General features: G+C 36.0%; 1 protein-coding gene across 1 annotated transcript in view; it reads right to left on the bottom strand.

Annotated features, from left to right (window-relative positions):
* IL1RAPL1 (interleukin 1 receptor accessory protein like 1) overlaps positions 1 to 15,230 on the bottom strand; it is a 916,526-nt gene that overhangs the window by 21,737 nt on the left and 879,559 nt on the right. The window contains exon 8 of the mRNA XM_082446519.1: positions 8,922 to 9,065. Coding sequence (XP_082302645.1) covers positions 8,922 to 9,065 — 144 coding nt within the window. The remainder of the gene's footprint in view (positions 1 to 8,921; positions 9,066 to 15,230) is intronic.

The following is a 15,230-nucleotide window of genomic DNA, read 5'->3' as shown; positions in this document are numbered from 1 at the left end:
GACATATGGATAACATAACATCATTTAGAGACACATCCCACCCCTCAAGTATCTAGTGGGGTCAGTGGCCTGCCTCCTTAGGGAAACTGTTCCAGGCTTGATTCCAAATGGTCCTGTGCCCTGATGAAGAATATTTTTTTAATAAATTCAAATTTATTTCAGAAAGAATGTAAAAAGTTACATGTAATAGAAAAGATGGTAAATATTAGAGAAATTTTTTAAAAAATATAAGTATAAACGTCTCGAATCATAACACCCTACAATGCTGTTTTCATGTTTAAATATTATCTTTCAGTTCTTATCTACATGGAGACATAGGTATGTGCAAAGCTGATGATCATAGTATACAAATCTTTTTGTTTTCTGCTTTTCATTTAATAGCATGATATTTTTCTGTATCACTACCCAGTTAATGAAGAATATTCTTAGGTGTCTTTAGATGGTTAGCCTAATCTTGCCACTGGCATTGTCACATTTGCCTCAGGGGCAAGGTTTTTTGGGAACTCACACACAGGCACACACACACACACACACTCACATGACACAGAGCTGGGACTTCTTCAAGTTTATAGGATAGGTTAAATGATTGTTTATTAATAAATGTATATGCAGTAGAATTTGTCCAAATTTTCTTTCACTATTTTGTGGAATCAAGGTGGTAGAGGAGCAATTTACCTTCTCCTATTCCTAACCATTATGGTTACCTCATTTACTCAAAGGGACCTGAGAATTATGTGTAACTGCATTGTCTTGGTCCATCCTCAATAGCTGTGTTTGTCCAAAGACCAGCACCTCGTTTTTTTTTTTTTTTTTTTTTTAACATCTTTATTGAAGTATAATTGCCTTACAATGGTGTGTTAGCTTCTGCTTTATAACAAAGTGAATCAGTTATACATATACAATATGTTCCCATTTCTCTTCCCTCTTGCATCTCCCTCCCTCCCACCCTCCCCATCCCATCCCTCTAGATGGTCACAAAGCACCGAGCTGATCTCCCTGTGCTATGCGGCTGCTTCCCACTAGTTATCTATTTTACATTTGGTAGTGTATATATGTCCATGACACTCTCTTACCCTGTCACATCTCACCCCACCCCCTCCCCATATCCTCAAGTCCATTCTCTAGTAGGTCTGTGTCTTTATTCCCGTCATGCCACTAGGTTCTTCATGGCCTTTTTTTTTTTTTTTTTTTTTTCCCCTTAGATTCCGTATATATGTGTTAGCATACTGTATTTGTTTTTCTCTTTCTGGCTTACTTCACTCTGTATGACAGACTCTAACTCCATCCACCTCATTACAAATACCTCCATTTCATTTCTTTTTATGGCTGAGTAATATTCCATTGTATATATGTGCCACATCTTCTTTATCCATTCATCTGTCGATGGACATTTAGATTGCTTCCATGTCCTGGCTATTGTAAATAGAGCTGCAATGAACATTTTGGTACATGACTCTTTTTGACCTATGGTTTTCTCAGGGTATATGCCCAGTAGTGGGATTGCTGGGTCGTATGGTAGTTCTATTTGTAGTTTTTTAAGGAACCTCCATACTGTTCTCCATAGTGGCTGTATCAATTTACATTCCCACCAACAGTGCAAGAGTGTTCCCTTTCCTCCACACCCTCTCCAGCATTTATTGTTTCTAGATTTTTTGATGATGGCCATTCTGACCGGTGTGAGATGATATCTCATTGTAGTTTTGATTTGCATTTCTCTAATGATTAATGATGTTGAGCATTCTTTCATGTGTCTGTAGGCCATCTGTATATCTTCTTTGGAGAAATGTCTATTTAGGTCTTCGGCCCATTTTTGGATTGGGTTGTTCGTTTTTTTGTTATTGAGCTGCATGAGCTGCTTGTAAATCTTGGAGATTAATCCTTTGTCAGTTGCTTCATTTGCAAATATTTTCTCCCATTCTGATGGTTGTCTTTTGGTCTTGTTTATGGTTTCCTTTGCTGTGCAAAAGCTTTTAAGTTTCATTAGGTCCCATTTGTTTATTTGTGTTCTTATTTCCATTTCTCTGGGAGCTGGGTCAAAAAGAATCTTGCTGTGATGTATGTCATAGAGTGTTCTGCCTATGTTTTCCTCTAAGAGTTTGATAGTGTCTGCCCTTACACTTAGGTCTTTAATCCATTTTGAGTTTATTTTTGTGCATGGTGTCAGGGAGTGTTCTATTTTCATACTTTTACATGTACCTGTCCAATTTTCCCAGCACCACTTATTGAAGAGGCTGTCTTTTCTCCACTGTATATGCTTGCCTCCTTTATCAAAAATAAGGTGCCCATATGTGTGTGGGTTTATCTCTGGGCTTTCTATCCTGTTCCATTGATCTATATTTCTGTTTTTGTGCCAGTACCAAACTGTCTTGATTACTGAAGCTTTGTAATATAGTCTGAAGTCAGGGAGCCTGATTCCCCCAGCTCCATTTTTCGTTTTCAAGATTGCTTTGGCTACTCGGGGTCTTTTGTGTTTCCATACAAATTGTGAAATATTTTGTTCTAGTTCTGTCAAAAATGCCAGTGGTAGTTTGATAGGGATTGCATTGAATCTGTAGATTGCTTTGGGTAGTAGAGTCATTTTCACAATGTTGATTCTTCCAATCCAGGAACATGGTATATCTCTCCATCTATTTGTATCATCTTTAATTTCTTTCATCAGTGTCTTATAATTTTCTGCATACAGGTCTTTTGTCTCCTTAGGTAGGTTTATTCCTAGATATTTTATTCTTTTTGTTGCAATGGTAAATGGGAGTGTTTTCTTAATTTCACTTTCAGATTTTTCGTCATTAGTGTATAGAAATGCAAGAGATTTCTGTGCATTAATTTTGTATCCTGCTACTTTACCAAATTCATTGATTAGCTCTAGGAGTTTTCTGGTAGCATCTTTAGGATTCTCTATGTATAGTATCATGTCATCTGCAAATAGTGACAGCTTTACTTCTTCTTTTCCGATTTGGATTCCTTTTATTTCTTTGTCTTCTCTGATTGCTGTGGCTAACACTTCCAAAACTATGTTGAATAATAGTGGTGAGAGTGGGCAACCTTGTCTTGTTCCTGATCTTAGTGGAAATGGTTTCAGTTTTTCACCATTGAGGACAATGTTGGCTGTGGGTTTGTCATATATGGCCTTTATTATGTTGAGGAAAGTTCCCTCTATGCCTACTTTCTGCAGGGCTTTTATCATAAATGGGTGTTGAATTTTGTCGAAAGCTTTCTCTGCATCTATTGAGATGATCATATGGTTTTTCTCCTTCAGTTTGTTAATATGATGTATCACATTGATTGATTTGCGTATATTGAAGAATCCTTGCATTCCTGGGATAAACCCCACTTGATCATGGTGTATGATCCTTTTAATGTGCTGTTGGATTCTGTTTGCTAGTATTTTGTTGAGGATTTTTGCATCTATGTTCATCAGTGATATTGGCCTGTAGTTTTCTTTCTTTGTGACATCTTTGTCTGGTTTTGGTATCAGGGTGATGGTGGCCTCGTAGAATGAGTTTGGGAGTGTTCCTCCCTCTGCAATATTTTGGAAGAGTTTGAGAAGGATAGGTGTTAGCTCTTCTCTAAATGTTTGATAGAATTCACCTGTGAAGCCATCTGGTCCTGGGCTTTTGTTTGTTGGAAGGTTTTTAATCACAGTTTCAATTTCAGTGCTTGTGATTGGTCTGTTCATATTTTCTATTTCTTCCTGGTTCAGTCTCGGCAGTTTGTGCCTTTCTAAGAATCTGTCCATTTCTTCCAGGTTGTCCATTTTATTGGCATAGAGTTGCTTGTAGTAATCTCTCATGATCTTTTGTATTTCTGCAGTGTCAGTGGTTACTTCTCCTTTTTCATTTCTAATTCTATTGATCTGAGTCTTCTCCCTTTTTCTCTTGATGAGTCTGGCTAATGGTTTATCAATTTTGTTTATCTTCTCAAAGAACCAGCTTTTAGTTTCATTGATTTTTGCTATTGTTTCCTTCATTTCTTTTTCATTTATTTCTGACCTGATCTTTATAATTTCTTTCCTTCTGCTGGCTTTGGGGTTTTTTTGTTCTTCTTTCTCTAATTGCTTTAGGTGCAAGGTTAGGTTGTTTATTCGAGATGTTTCCTGTTTCTTGAGGTAGGCTTGTATTGCTATAAACTTCCCTCTTAGCACTGCTTTTGCTGCGTCCCATAGGTTTTGGGTCGTCGTATCTCCATTGTCATTTGTTTCTAGGTATTTTTTGATTTCCCCTTTGATTTCTTCAGTGATCACTTCGTTATTAAGTAATGTATTGTGTAGCCTCCATGTGTTTGTATTTTTTACAGGTCTTTTCCTGTAATTGATATCTAGTCTCATAGCGTTGTGGTCGGAAAAGATACTTGATACGATTTCAATTTTCTTAAATTTACCAAGGCTTGATTTGTGACCCAAGATATGATCTATCCTGGAGAATGTTCCATGAGCACTTGAGAAAAATGTGTATTCTGTTGTTTTTGGATGGAATGTCCTATAAATATCAATTAAGTCAATCTTGTTTAATGTATCATTTAAAGCTTGTGTTTCCTTATTTATTTTCATTTTGGATGATCTGTCCATTGGTGAGAGTGGGGTGTTAAAGTCCCCTACTATGATTGTGTTGCTGTCGATTTCCCCTTTTATGGCTGTTAGTATTTGCCTTATGTATTGAGGTGCTCCTATGTTGGGTGCATAAATATTTACAATTGTTATACCTTCCTCTTGTATCGATCCCTTGATCATTATATAGTGTCCTTCTTTGTCTCTTGTAATAGTCTTTATTTTAAAGTCTATTTTGTTTGATATGAGAATTGCTACTCCAGCTTTCTTTTGATTTCCATTTGCATGGAATATCTTTTTCCATCCCCTCACTTTCAGTCTATATGTGTCTCTAGGTCTGAAGTGGGTCTCTTGTAGACAGCATATATATGGGTCTTGTTTTTGTATCCATTCAGCCAGCCTGTGTCTTTTGGTGGGAGCATTTAATCCATTTACATTCAAGGTAATTATCGATATGTATGTTCCTATTCCCATTTTCTTAAATGTTTTGGGTTTGTTATTGTAGGTGTTTTCCTTCTCTTGTGTTTCTTGCCTAGAGAAGTTCCTTTAGCATTTGTTGTAAAGCTGGTTTGGTGGTGCTGAACTCTCTCAGGTTTTGCTTGTCTGTAAAGGTTTTAATTTCTCCATCGAATCTGAATGAGATCCTTGGTGGGTAGTGTAATCTTGGTTGCAGGTTTTTCTCCTTCATCACTTTAAGTATATCCTGCCACTCCCTTCTGGCTTGCAGAGTTTCTGCTGAAAGATCAGATGTTAACCTTATGGGGATTCCCTTGTGTGTTATTTGTTTTTTTTCCCTTGCTGCCTTTAATATGTTTTCCTTATATTTAATTTTTGACAGTTTGATTAATATGTGTCTTGGTGTGTTTCTCCTTGGGTTTATCCTGTATGGGACTCTCTGTGCTTCCAGGACTTGATTAACTATTTCCTTTCCCATATTAGGGAAGTTTTCAACTATAATCTCTTCAAATATCTTCTCAGTCCCTTTCTTTTTCTCTTCTTCTTCTGGGACCCCTATAATTCGAATGTTGGCACGTTTAATGTTGTCCCAGAGGTCTCTGAGACTGTCCTCAGTTCTTTTCATTCTTTTTTCTTTATCCTGCTCTGCAGTAGTTATTTCCACCATTTTATCTTCCAGGTCACTTATCCTTTCTTCTGCCTCAGTTATTCTGCTATTGATCCCATCTAGAGTATTTTTAATTTCATTTATTGTGGTTTTCATCATTGCTTGGTTCCTCTTTAGTTCTTCTACGTCCTTGTTAAATGTTTCTTGCATTTTCAGCACCTCGTTTTAACTGGAACGATGCATGACCAGATTCCACGGGGGTGGCCAGGCTATAAATGTAAGTTGGGTCACCCTGTTACGGCAGTTGCTTTCTTAGCTAAGAAAACTTTCTGCTCTGGCAGGCAACACAGAGGCATGCTTTTTTTTTTTTTTTTTTTTTCAGAGAATCACAGTAAATTTGTACTTAGAGAAGTCTGGCCGAGTGTGGAGGATCAAATGGAGGGGAACAGAAAAAGGCTAAGAAGGTGGTGTAGGAGGTTTGCACAAGGCATTTGCAATGAAGACTGAGGGAATAGTCTATTTTCAAGAGGTACAATTAACTGACCATGATAACTAATTGGAAATGGCAGATGAGGAGGAAGTGAAGCAAATGAGGTAGAGGATGATACAAAGAACTGAGACGTAAAATGGAGGATGATAAGAGATGAGTGTGGGGGGTGTGTGACTCAAAAGCTGGGGTTGGGACCTATCATAGTGGAGAAAACCAACAGGTTAGCAGAGAAAAAAATGATAATAAAACAAGAGAACTGGGAGAAGGACATTTAGATTTACGAGTCATTTGTACACAAATGCAAGTGTAGACAGGGTTGTACATGTGATCCAAAAAGGTGGTGCTGCAGAATTAGAAGAGAAGTGCTAAGGCCTGAGTCTAGGGGAAACAATAAAATGTAAGGCTGTGTAGAGGGGAACAAGGAGTGACGTGAACAAACTAAGAGAGCAAAGCATCAATATGTTCCATCTTGGAAAAATAGAATCCTTTTGATATAGAACTGATACAGTCAGGTAATGCCTATTGCAATGACTTGAAAGGAACTGACTAAATGTGTCTAGATGCCAAATAGTCCACCTCCTAGTCTGATACAGTGATGGAAATTTGGGGGATTTGGAGTCATTTAGACCTGGGTTTGAACTCTGTCTTCCTGGTTGTATAACTCTCTATCAATAAAATAGCCAACACAGCCCTTGTCATTTAATACATATTCAATAAATAGTCAGTGAATCTGTTATTATCAATCACCATAGTTCTGACATTACTTCAAAATATGAGGTAAACTTTCTTTCCCTCTTTTTCTTCACTCTTTGCCTCTCCTTCCAAGAGCACTTTATGTATTCCCTTTTCACGGGAGATAACATGGTAGCCAAGAATAAAGAAGACCGATCAACTTTGACTTTCAAATTACAGTTTTTGAAGCCAAGTCAAGAATATGAAAAGTTTGGGGTCTCTTAACAATTATCTCTTCTTTGGAAAAAGAAAGGACTTGTGGGAGAGCTAGGAAGAATGGGGATTTGATGATGTCAGAGAAATTTTTCAACAATGGAAGAGTAGATATTTATTCAACCATAATAGCATGTGTAGAAGGATCTAAGGGGATGAGACTAAGGTTTAGAGGCATCTAAACTCTTCAGAATCTTCTACCATTCAGAACACGACAAAAAATTATACTGGAAATTGATAGTTTCGGTGAAATCATTCATATCATTCAGAACACAAAATATGTTCAAAATAGATAAAGTGAGACTTGTTTAGGTAATCTGCTTTTTCAAATATCTTCTACTATGCTAACTGTGCAAGCAACAGCAGATCTTTAGGTTATACTGAACACACCGAAGTTTTAAAAAGCTAAAAACAATAGGGGCTCAGTGTTCAATAAAATAAAGGCTTTGTAAATAGACCTATATTCAAATCCCATCTTGGCCACTTACATTAATACTAGTGTTATCTTCTTTAGTAAGTTATTTAACCACTGGGAGCCTCAGTTGCTTTATCAGTAAAATGGAGATTATAACATTGACCTTAGATTTTTTTTTTGAGGCTTAGCAAAAATGATTTTAAGAATGCCTAGCACTTTGCTTGATTCTCATTCAACAACGACTCTGACATTGGCAATTTTCTCATATCTCTTTGAAGCAGTACTGAACAATTTAATAATTTGTATGAACAGGCAAGAAAGTTAGAAACAAAGAATAAATAGGCTAATTAGTACTTTAAAATGAAAAAAAACAACAACAACAAACAAACAGCTTTGCTGCAGCACAGACTTCACCCTGATGGGAAGGGGAGAAGGTTAAAAAGAGAGGAGTGTTAGGGATGCTGAATAAATTGCTCTTCTTCGCAAGTCTGACAAACTACAGTCCTACCTGTGATTTATTCCAGAGGCCCCTGGAAATGTGGTAGCATGGGCGATTGCTTTATTTTCCTTTGTACCAATTAGTGAAAAATGGATAGTCAATAAAAAGAGATTACAAAAATGATCAAGAAACCTTGACCATCTGTACAATTTATTGTCACTTCACATATGCTTCCTATATTGCAAGTCTATCTTATACATGAATCACTTTCAAATGACCAAAAAAGGAAAAAAAAAACTTTAGTCCTCTCATGGGCGGTTTATGGAGCTCAATTTTAAGGACTCCAAATTCTTCTTAGATTGTACACATATTCATGACTGACCAGAGGCAAATAATAATTATGATTTCTACAAAAACAATATTTACTTATCCGATTTGAGTAAAAGTATTAGATTTATTATTATGAAAACAACTTGCTTGTACACTTTCCTATCTGTTGGTCCCCACTTGGAATAAAAATTAGCCTGTCTAAATATAGCTAAATAAACAGGATTGAAAAGACTGCTGGATGATTTCTAAAATATTTGGTACTGTTTATTATAACTGACCACTCTAAACAAGGAACAAATTGAGATTCACTTCAAACTATTGGGCCAGGGAACACAATTAAAAGAGACACTCCTTACCTGTATAGAAGTAAAGCTGGACTTTCAGTACTGATTACAAGGTGAGAGAAAATGAACACTCTGATAACACTCTAATCAGCGTTTGTAATTCGCAAGTGCTGTTTGGAATACCGTTCTAAAAAGAGTAGGTGTTGCTTTACAATTTTCAGAGGAAAATACCTACTGGCTGCAAAGCATCACACATATAGTTCCATATAAAAGATGAATTTACAAACTGAACACTGAAAGACTGTGAGAGCTGCTGCAAATGGTTATTCAGGTAACTTTTCTTCCCCTCAAAAAAACAAAAGCAGGAAACAGAATATTCAGAAAGAACATTAAAAGAGGGAACTCATCTTACCTCCATCCAGCTCCTCAGCCCCAAAATGATTCCTATAGAAGAGCATGATTTCTATCTTGTAACACTTGTAGATGGTCACCAAACAAACAAGCAGCAGAAGGATAGCACCAAGCCCTCCAGCAAGTTCAACTGTATACATCAGCTCTAGAAAAAAAATTACAAGAGGGAATTATACCATATTCACATACAAAATCATAAATTCACCTTGATTTCACAGTTTTGTGGATGAGATCAGATGTAGGTAATGGATTAACACAACCCCTTCCCTTTCTGCCTGAGAATTTGATCTTTTGATAACTTTCTAGCTGTTTCCTTGGTAACCAGATAAGGTAGTATGTGGTAACTGTGTTTCTAAGCAACATTGCTTATGGTAAATATGAACCTATATTGGTAGATTGCATTTGGACTGAGAGAATTATAAATACCTGATTGGAAACTATAATTTTGGGCTTGCTGGAGTGCAAGTAACTCTTACATATAAACCCATCCCTTGTGGGAATCCTGTAAGCTATGCCCATGGAGTTGATAAAAGAAATATCGGTTCCTGTGGATATGAAGCTTTTAAGCCAGGACGGTTTCTGAACTCACCCAATATGAATCTTGATCCTTCCCACCTGAGCTGTCACCTGGGGGTTGGGGCTGAGAAGAGATGAGGGGTCAAACAGCACAGTTCCTGAAGGGCAGTGTGGACTGTCGCATAGAGTGTTGGGTGGACCACCTAATGAATACTGTCTGCTGGCTCCTGTCAGAAGCAATAACCACTTGTCCTGTAGCTTTCTGAATAGAGTGGTGCCAATGTGGCTGACCACGGTCTTGGAGGCTGAGTGCTAACTTGGGCTCAAGAAATAGGCTCTCTAGTGGATGTCACACCAGACTATGTTGGTAGTATTTTCCTTTCACTAAGCTACTCAAAAATTTTTTTCTTATCCTTTCTTTCCACTTTTACTTGGTATGTCACTACATTCTATCCAAAAGAGTAATTTTCCTGCCATTCGCTGTATACAAGTTCTCTTATCCCTATTGAATGTCTATATTGCATAAAAAATGATCAAAAAATTTAAGGGATAAAATATTCACTTCTTTTTTTCTCCTTTAGAGCTCACGAACATTGTAACAAATTCAATGATACTGGTATTTAAACATTAAGTCAGAATGCACAGATTTTGAAACTCACTTTAACTGCCTATTTATGCATGTTGACCTTGATCATCATAGTCCAAATGTTACTGATGGGTATCCATTGTTCCCTGCAGTTGACAACTACCTTGAAAAATACTAGTTTCCTTAATTACCGTTAAAGATAAATATTCCTGAAATTATGGCTCTAAAATAATGGTATTTTTGATCCTGTAATTTACAATCCACTAATGGGTTATCTAATTTTGTAACATAGTCAGTGTAGTTTTAGACTGAGAACTTTAAAATAATCTATGGTTTTGCAGTGACAACTACTCTTGGGTTACAAGATCACTCCTGAGATCTTACAAATAGGGTGAAATCATCATGGGTGCAATGTAGTATCTGATAAATAATCTGAAAAGTATGGCCATCATTTTCTCACAAGGACATGTTTGTGTGTGTGTGTGTTTGCATGTGATGTCACTTTTCCTGTGATGATAACAGAAAAAAAAAAAACCTCAGCCATATTTCTCATTATCTAGTCCTTCATTTCTAATTCAACAGTTTAATAAAAAAAAAAACATATAAACTACTGTTTCATCAAATGTATTTTTCTGCTCTTATTAAAATTAAATAGGACACAGAAGAAAAACTTATAAAAAGTGATTGGACTTTATGAATTTAAGAAAGAAAAAATAAAGTGAGTTATTAAATCTTTTAGAGTCTAAGTGAATTAATACGAAGTGTGAAATACTAAAAAGTACCTCAAGGAAATTTATATATTTTTTATTTGTAAATATCAGACAGCTTTATCTGCTGAATCTTGTGAGGGACTACACAAGATAGTACTACAAAAGTACCAGGAATAAAATACAAAACCCAATTTAGTATGATGTTTTCCCACTACTATGTGAACAGAAAAGATTAGTGGGTAGATAAGTCTGTGGGGTACATTGAGTCTTGTTCTCTCAGGATATCAGTTAAACTCCACCACACATAGAAGCCTGTATAAAACTCTAACTTATGCCCATAGGCTAATTTATATACCAGAAAAAATCTGATTTAAATTACACTGGGTATAATGGGAGAGAGAAGCATTTGGACTATGGCTACTTTTTTTTTAACATCTTTATTGGAGTATAATTGCTTTACAATGGTATGTTAGTTTCTGCTTTATAACAAAGTGAATCAGCTATACACATACATATATCCCCATATCTCCTCCCTCTTGCGTCTCTCTCCCACCCTCCCTATCCCACCCCTCTAGGTGGTCACAAAGCACCGAGCTGATCTCCCTGTGCTATGCGGCTGCTTCCCACTGGCTATCTATTTTACATTTGGTAGTGTATATATTGGACTGTGGCTCCTTTTAATATTCATTCTGTTTGCTAATATAATGTATTACACACTTGGAATTCATCACTCTGAAATTTGTTGTGTGAGAAAAGAAATAAAAAAATAATGGAGAATGCTTAACTTCTACTCTCAAACACTGCTAGCGGAAGTGCCCAATGGTACTACTATATTAGAAAATTTTGAGTAGCTGCTAATAAAGTTAAATATGAATCTACCCTATGAACAGCAGTTACACTCCTAAGTATTTACCCAAAGGAAATATAAGCAGATGTCTACAAGAAGACTTGTACAAGAATGTTCAGAGTAGTCTTATTCATAGTAACCACAACTGTAAACAACCCAAATGTTCATTAACAGGATATGATGAACAAACTGTTGTGTGTCCGTGTGATATAATATACTCAGCAGTAAAAAGAATGAACTACTGCAACATGCATTAATCTCACAAAATTATGTTAGGTGAAGAAGGTCAGACACAAAGTAATACCTTCCGTATAATTGTATTTAAATGAAGTCCAAGAGCAGGCCAAAATAAACCTCAGGGATAGAAATCACAAAAGGGATGCTTTGTGGATGGGTGATGGGAAATTTTATTGGGAAGGGGCAAGAGGGAACATAATGGGGTAAAAAAACAAACAAACAAAGAAAAAACCTCTGTGTCTTTTTTCAGGTGTAGGTACAAGTATTGATATATACTTTTGTCAAAACTCATTGAGCTATAAACACTTAGGATCTATGTGTTTTATCTTATGTTAATTGTACTTCAATTCTTTAAAAATTTGACTTTTTTTTTTTAAAAACAGTCATTATAAGTTCTAACCCAAGGGCTATGTGGGAAGAAGCTGTAAGGAAAGCTGGGAGTCAGGACAGCTGCTTTGCTCTAGATAAGTGCCCAGGCAGAGAATGGTTCTTTCATGGTGCCCCTAAGCACATCCTTTGATTCTGGAACCATGGCACTGGGCCTGGGCATCTAGCATGCCTTACACACCCATATCTCGTTGAATAGCTTTTAGAACAATCAAAAACTATGCCTGAAATATAATTCTATTAATCCAGTAAGCAGAATTCTCATTTTCTTCAAATGGTATTTGTAACACTGGTCTCTACACACATTTTTTTTAACTTCTAAAAACTGAATATGTGTAAGAGAAAAATTTTATGACAGTAAGTCTTTTTTGTTTTCAGAGAAGTAGTTGCCCAAATGTGAATTATTCCCATTGCTAGATGTCATGAGCCACTCAAAAAACTGTATATACTACCTTGAATACACTATTTATTAGGCTAACCAATAATACTGTCTAAAATGTAATGAGAAAAAGAGAGCAGGGTTGATGAGGCTTAGGAATTACAGAAATGGTCTTGTGTCACATGAATACCTCCTTTAAGGTACAAACATATGAAAACTTACATATACCTAGAGTGTGAGCAATAAAGCTAGAAAAATTCTTCTGAGCCATATGATAGGCATTTTCTTAATACTAGGGATACCCAAAACTAGACCAAGAAACAGCATTTACAGAGAACGAACTTATCCTGAGATCTTGACAGTATCTCAGATTTCCCCCAGAAACCTCTATAGTATTACATGGAGAAGCACGGTGTGCTTATAACAAACTTGTAAGTCGGAAAAGAAATGTGTCTTTCCCCACAGTCCACACAATAGTGCTTGCTCCTCAGTTACTACGTTATTTTTATAGCGTAAAGACTAATACACCTGCCTTCATATTATAAATGTGTGCAGGTTAAAAATTTTTCCATTGAAGTTTTTTCCATTGGTTTATATAGCATGTGTAAATTCTCCCAAATAAAATGGTGTATTAGATTCAGTTTCCACATTCTTTTGCTCCAAGCTGGACACATTCATTAATATGAGTGCCAGCCATTATTGCTTATACATTAGGTCAGGACAAAATTACTAGGGGTTAAATTCTGTTACTGTTAAAAGAAATGATTGGGGCTCACTGCTGTATTTTATCTTTACATTACAATGTGAATGGTGTTGCCCCAGCAAATGTCATTTCCTTTTGAAATGGGATCTGCTTTTCAGCTCAAGTTCAAGCTGCCTGCAGTGGCAGCATTTAAAAAATAAAAAGATTCCATTTCAGCACAATTCAACATCAGAGGATGGAAAGAGAAAGTGCAAACCTTTAAAAATCTGTTTAGCCTTTGTGTTATTTTGTTAAAATGATAGACTCTGCCCCCTTTAAGGGACTGAGACTGAATACTGAAAATTGTAAAGCAAAATCGCTAGGGAAAACCTAAGGGAAACCGGCATTTGGTTAAACACAACAAATGAACAAGTACCAAAGAGTTACATTTAAGGGCACAAGCAGTCATTTAGTTACAGGCAATTAACAATAGTCCGTGGAAAGCTCCAGTATGGCTAAGGGAAAACACATTGATTATTGCTGCAGTAGTACACTGCTTTCGGAATAAATTGCTTCAATTTAAAACTAGATTTGCTACAAGCATTTTGAGCAATGACTACAATTTTTTGTTATCAAGACAGTTGGACCAAGCAACCCTTTAAAAGAAACAGCTAATTAAAATAAAGCGCATGCCATCCCCTAGTATATTGGATTACACTGCAAATAATAAATGCATTTGGTTTACACTAATCTTGCTGCAATTACCTAGTATAGTTTGGAATCCTGTTTTTTTTTAATTGGCTTGTACTTAGTGTTATTGTTTGCAAACTTTTTCTGCTAGGTATCTTTGAAGAGGTAAAGATGTTAACAGAGTTAAATCAAAGTTTATATGTAATTGTGTTTTTTAAAAAATTATTTATTTATTTATTAATTTGGCTGCACCAGGTCTTAGTTGCGGCAGGCGGAATCTTTTAGTTGTGGCACGTGGGATCCAATTCCCTGACCAGGGATCAAACCTGGTCCCCCTGCATTGGGAGCGCAAAAACTTAACCGCTGGACCACCAGGGAAGTCCCTATATGTAATTTTGAACTCTTCACTTGGAGTATTCATTTTGTATCTCTGTCTATATTTATATATATAATCTTGTTTAAAGTATAACTGAAGACTTTAGGTGGCTTATTCTTATATAGTTCATCCTAAAATTGCCTCATTCATTATATAAAGTCCTTTGAAATGCTCTGCCCTGATTTATATGCAGTAAAATGCAAGTTTGTGGGGGAAATGCATGATAGATAATATAATGATCCCAGTTTATTCATTAGCGTCACCAAGTACATTTCTTCTTCTCTCACTGTGTTACAAAGAGCTAAACTTTATAAGGATTTATCCATCCACATAAATTCATATGCACATTTATTTCTCTGGAGCAGTATAACTTATTTGTTCCTGGCAGGAGGATAATTATGCTCAGCCTACAAAGATATTCAACTCAATTCTACAATACATCAATGCAATTTAGAAGCAGTTATAATGGTTTTTTTTGGTAACACATTAAGAAGCTGAATTGCTATTCACATAATAGCAAGAAAATGTTTTCAGAAGGTATAAACTGATATGTAAAGATAGTAGTTTTGCTCTTGCAAGAGTGCTTTTTGGAACAAGAAAAGGTATACATAATAATAATAATATTAATAATAAATAATAATAATAATAAATGAAAGTGGTCTCTGAATTTAACAACGTGATCTGTGCAACCAAACATTTGGGCAAAAGGTTACCTTCCAAGTAGTATATTTTGCAGTTTTGGAAAGAGGTTTTCAGCCAAAGTATCAAATTAACTTTAACTTACTGTCAATTAAGAATGCAAATATGGTGGATGAATCTAGAGACTGACATACAGAGTGAAGTAAGTCAGAAAGAGAAAAAGAAATACCGTATATTAACGCATATATGTGGAACCTAGAA

Source organism: Balaenoptera physalus, assembly GCF_965194825.1.
Source record: "Balaenoptera physalus genome assembly, chromosome: X".
Taxonomy (NCBI): Eukaryota; Metazoa; Chordata; class Mammalia; order Artiodactyla; family Balaenopteridae; genus Balaenoptera; species Balaenoptera physalus.
The sequence above is the reverse complement of the archived record's forward strand: the minus strand, read 5'-3'. Positions and strand labels throughout refer to the sequence as shown.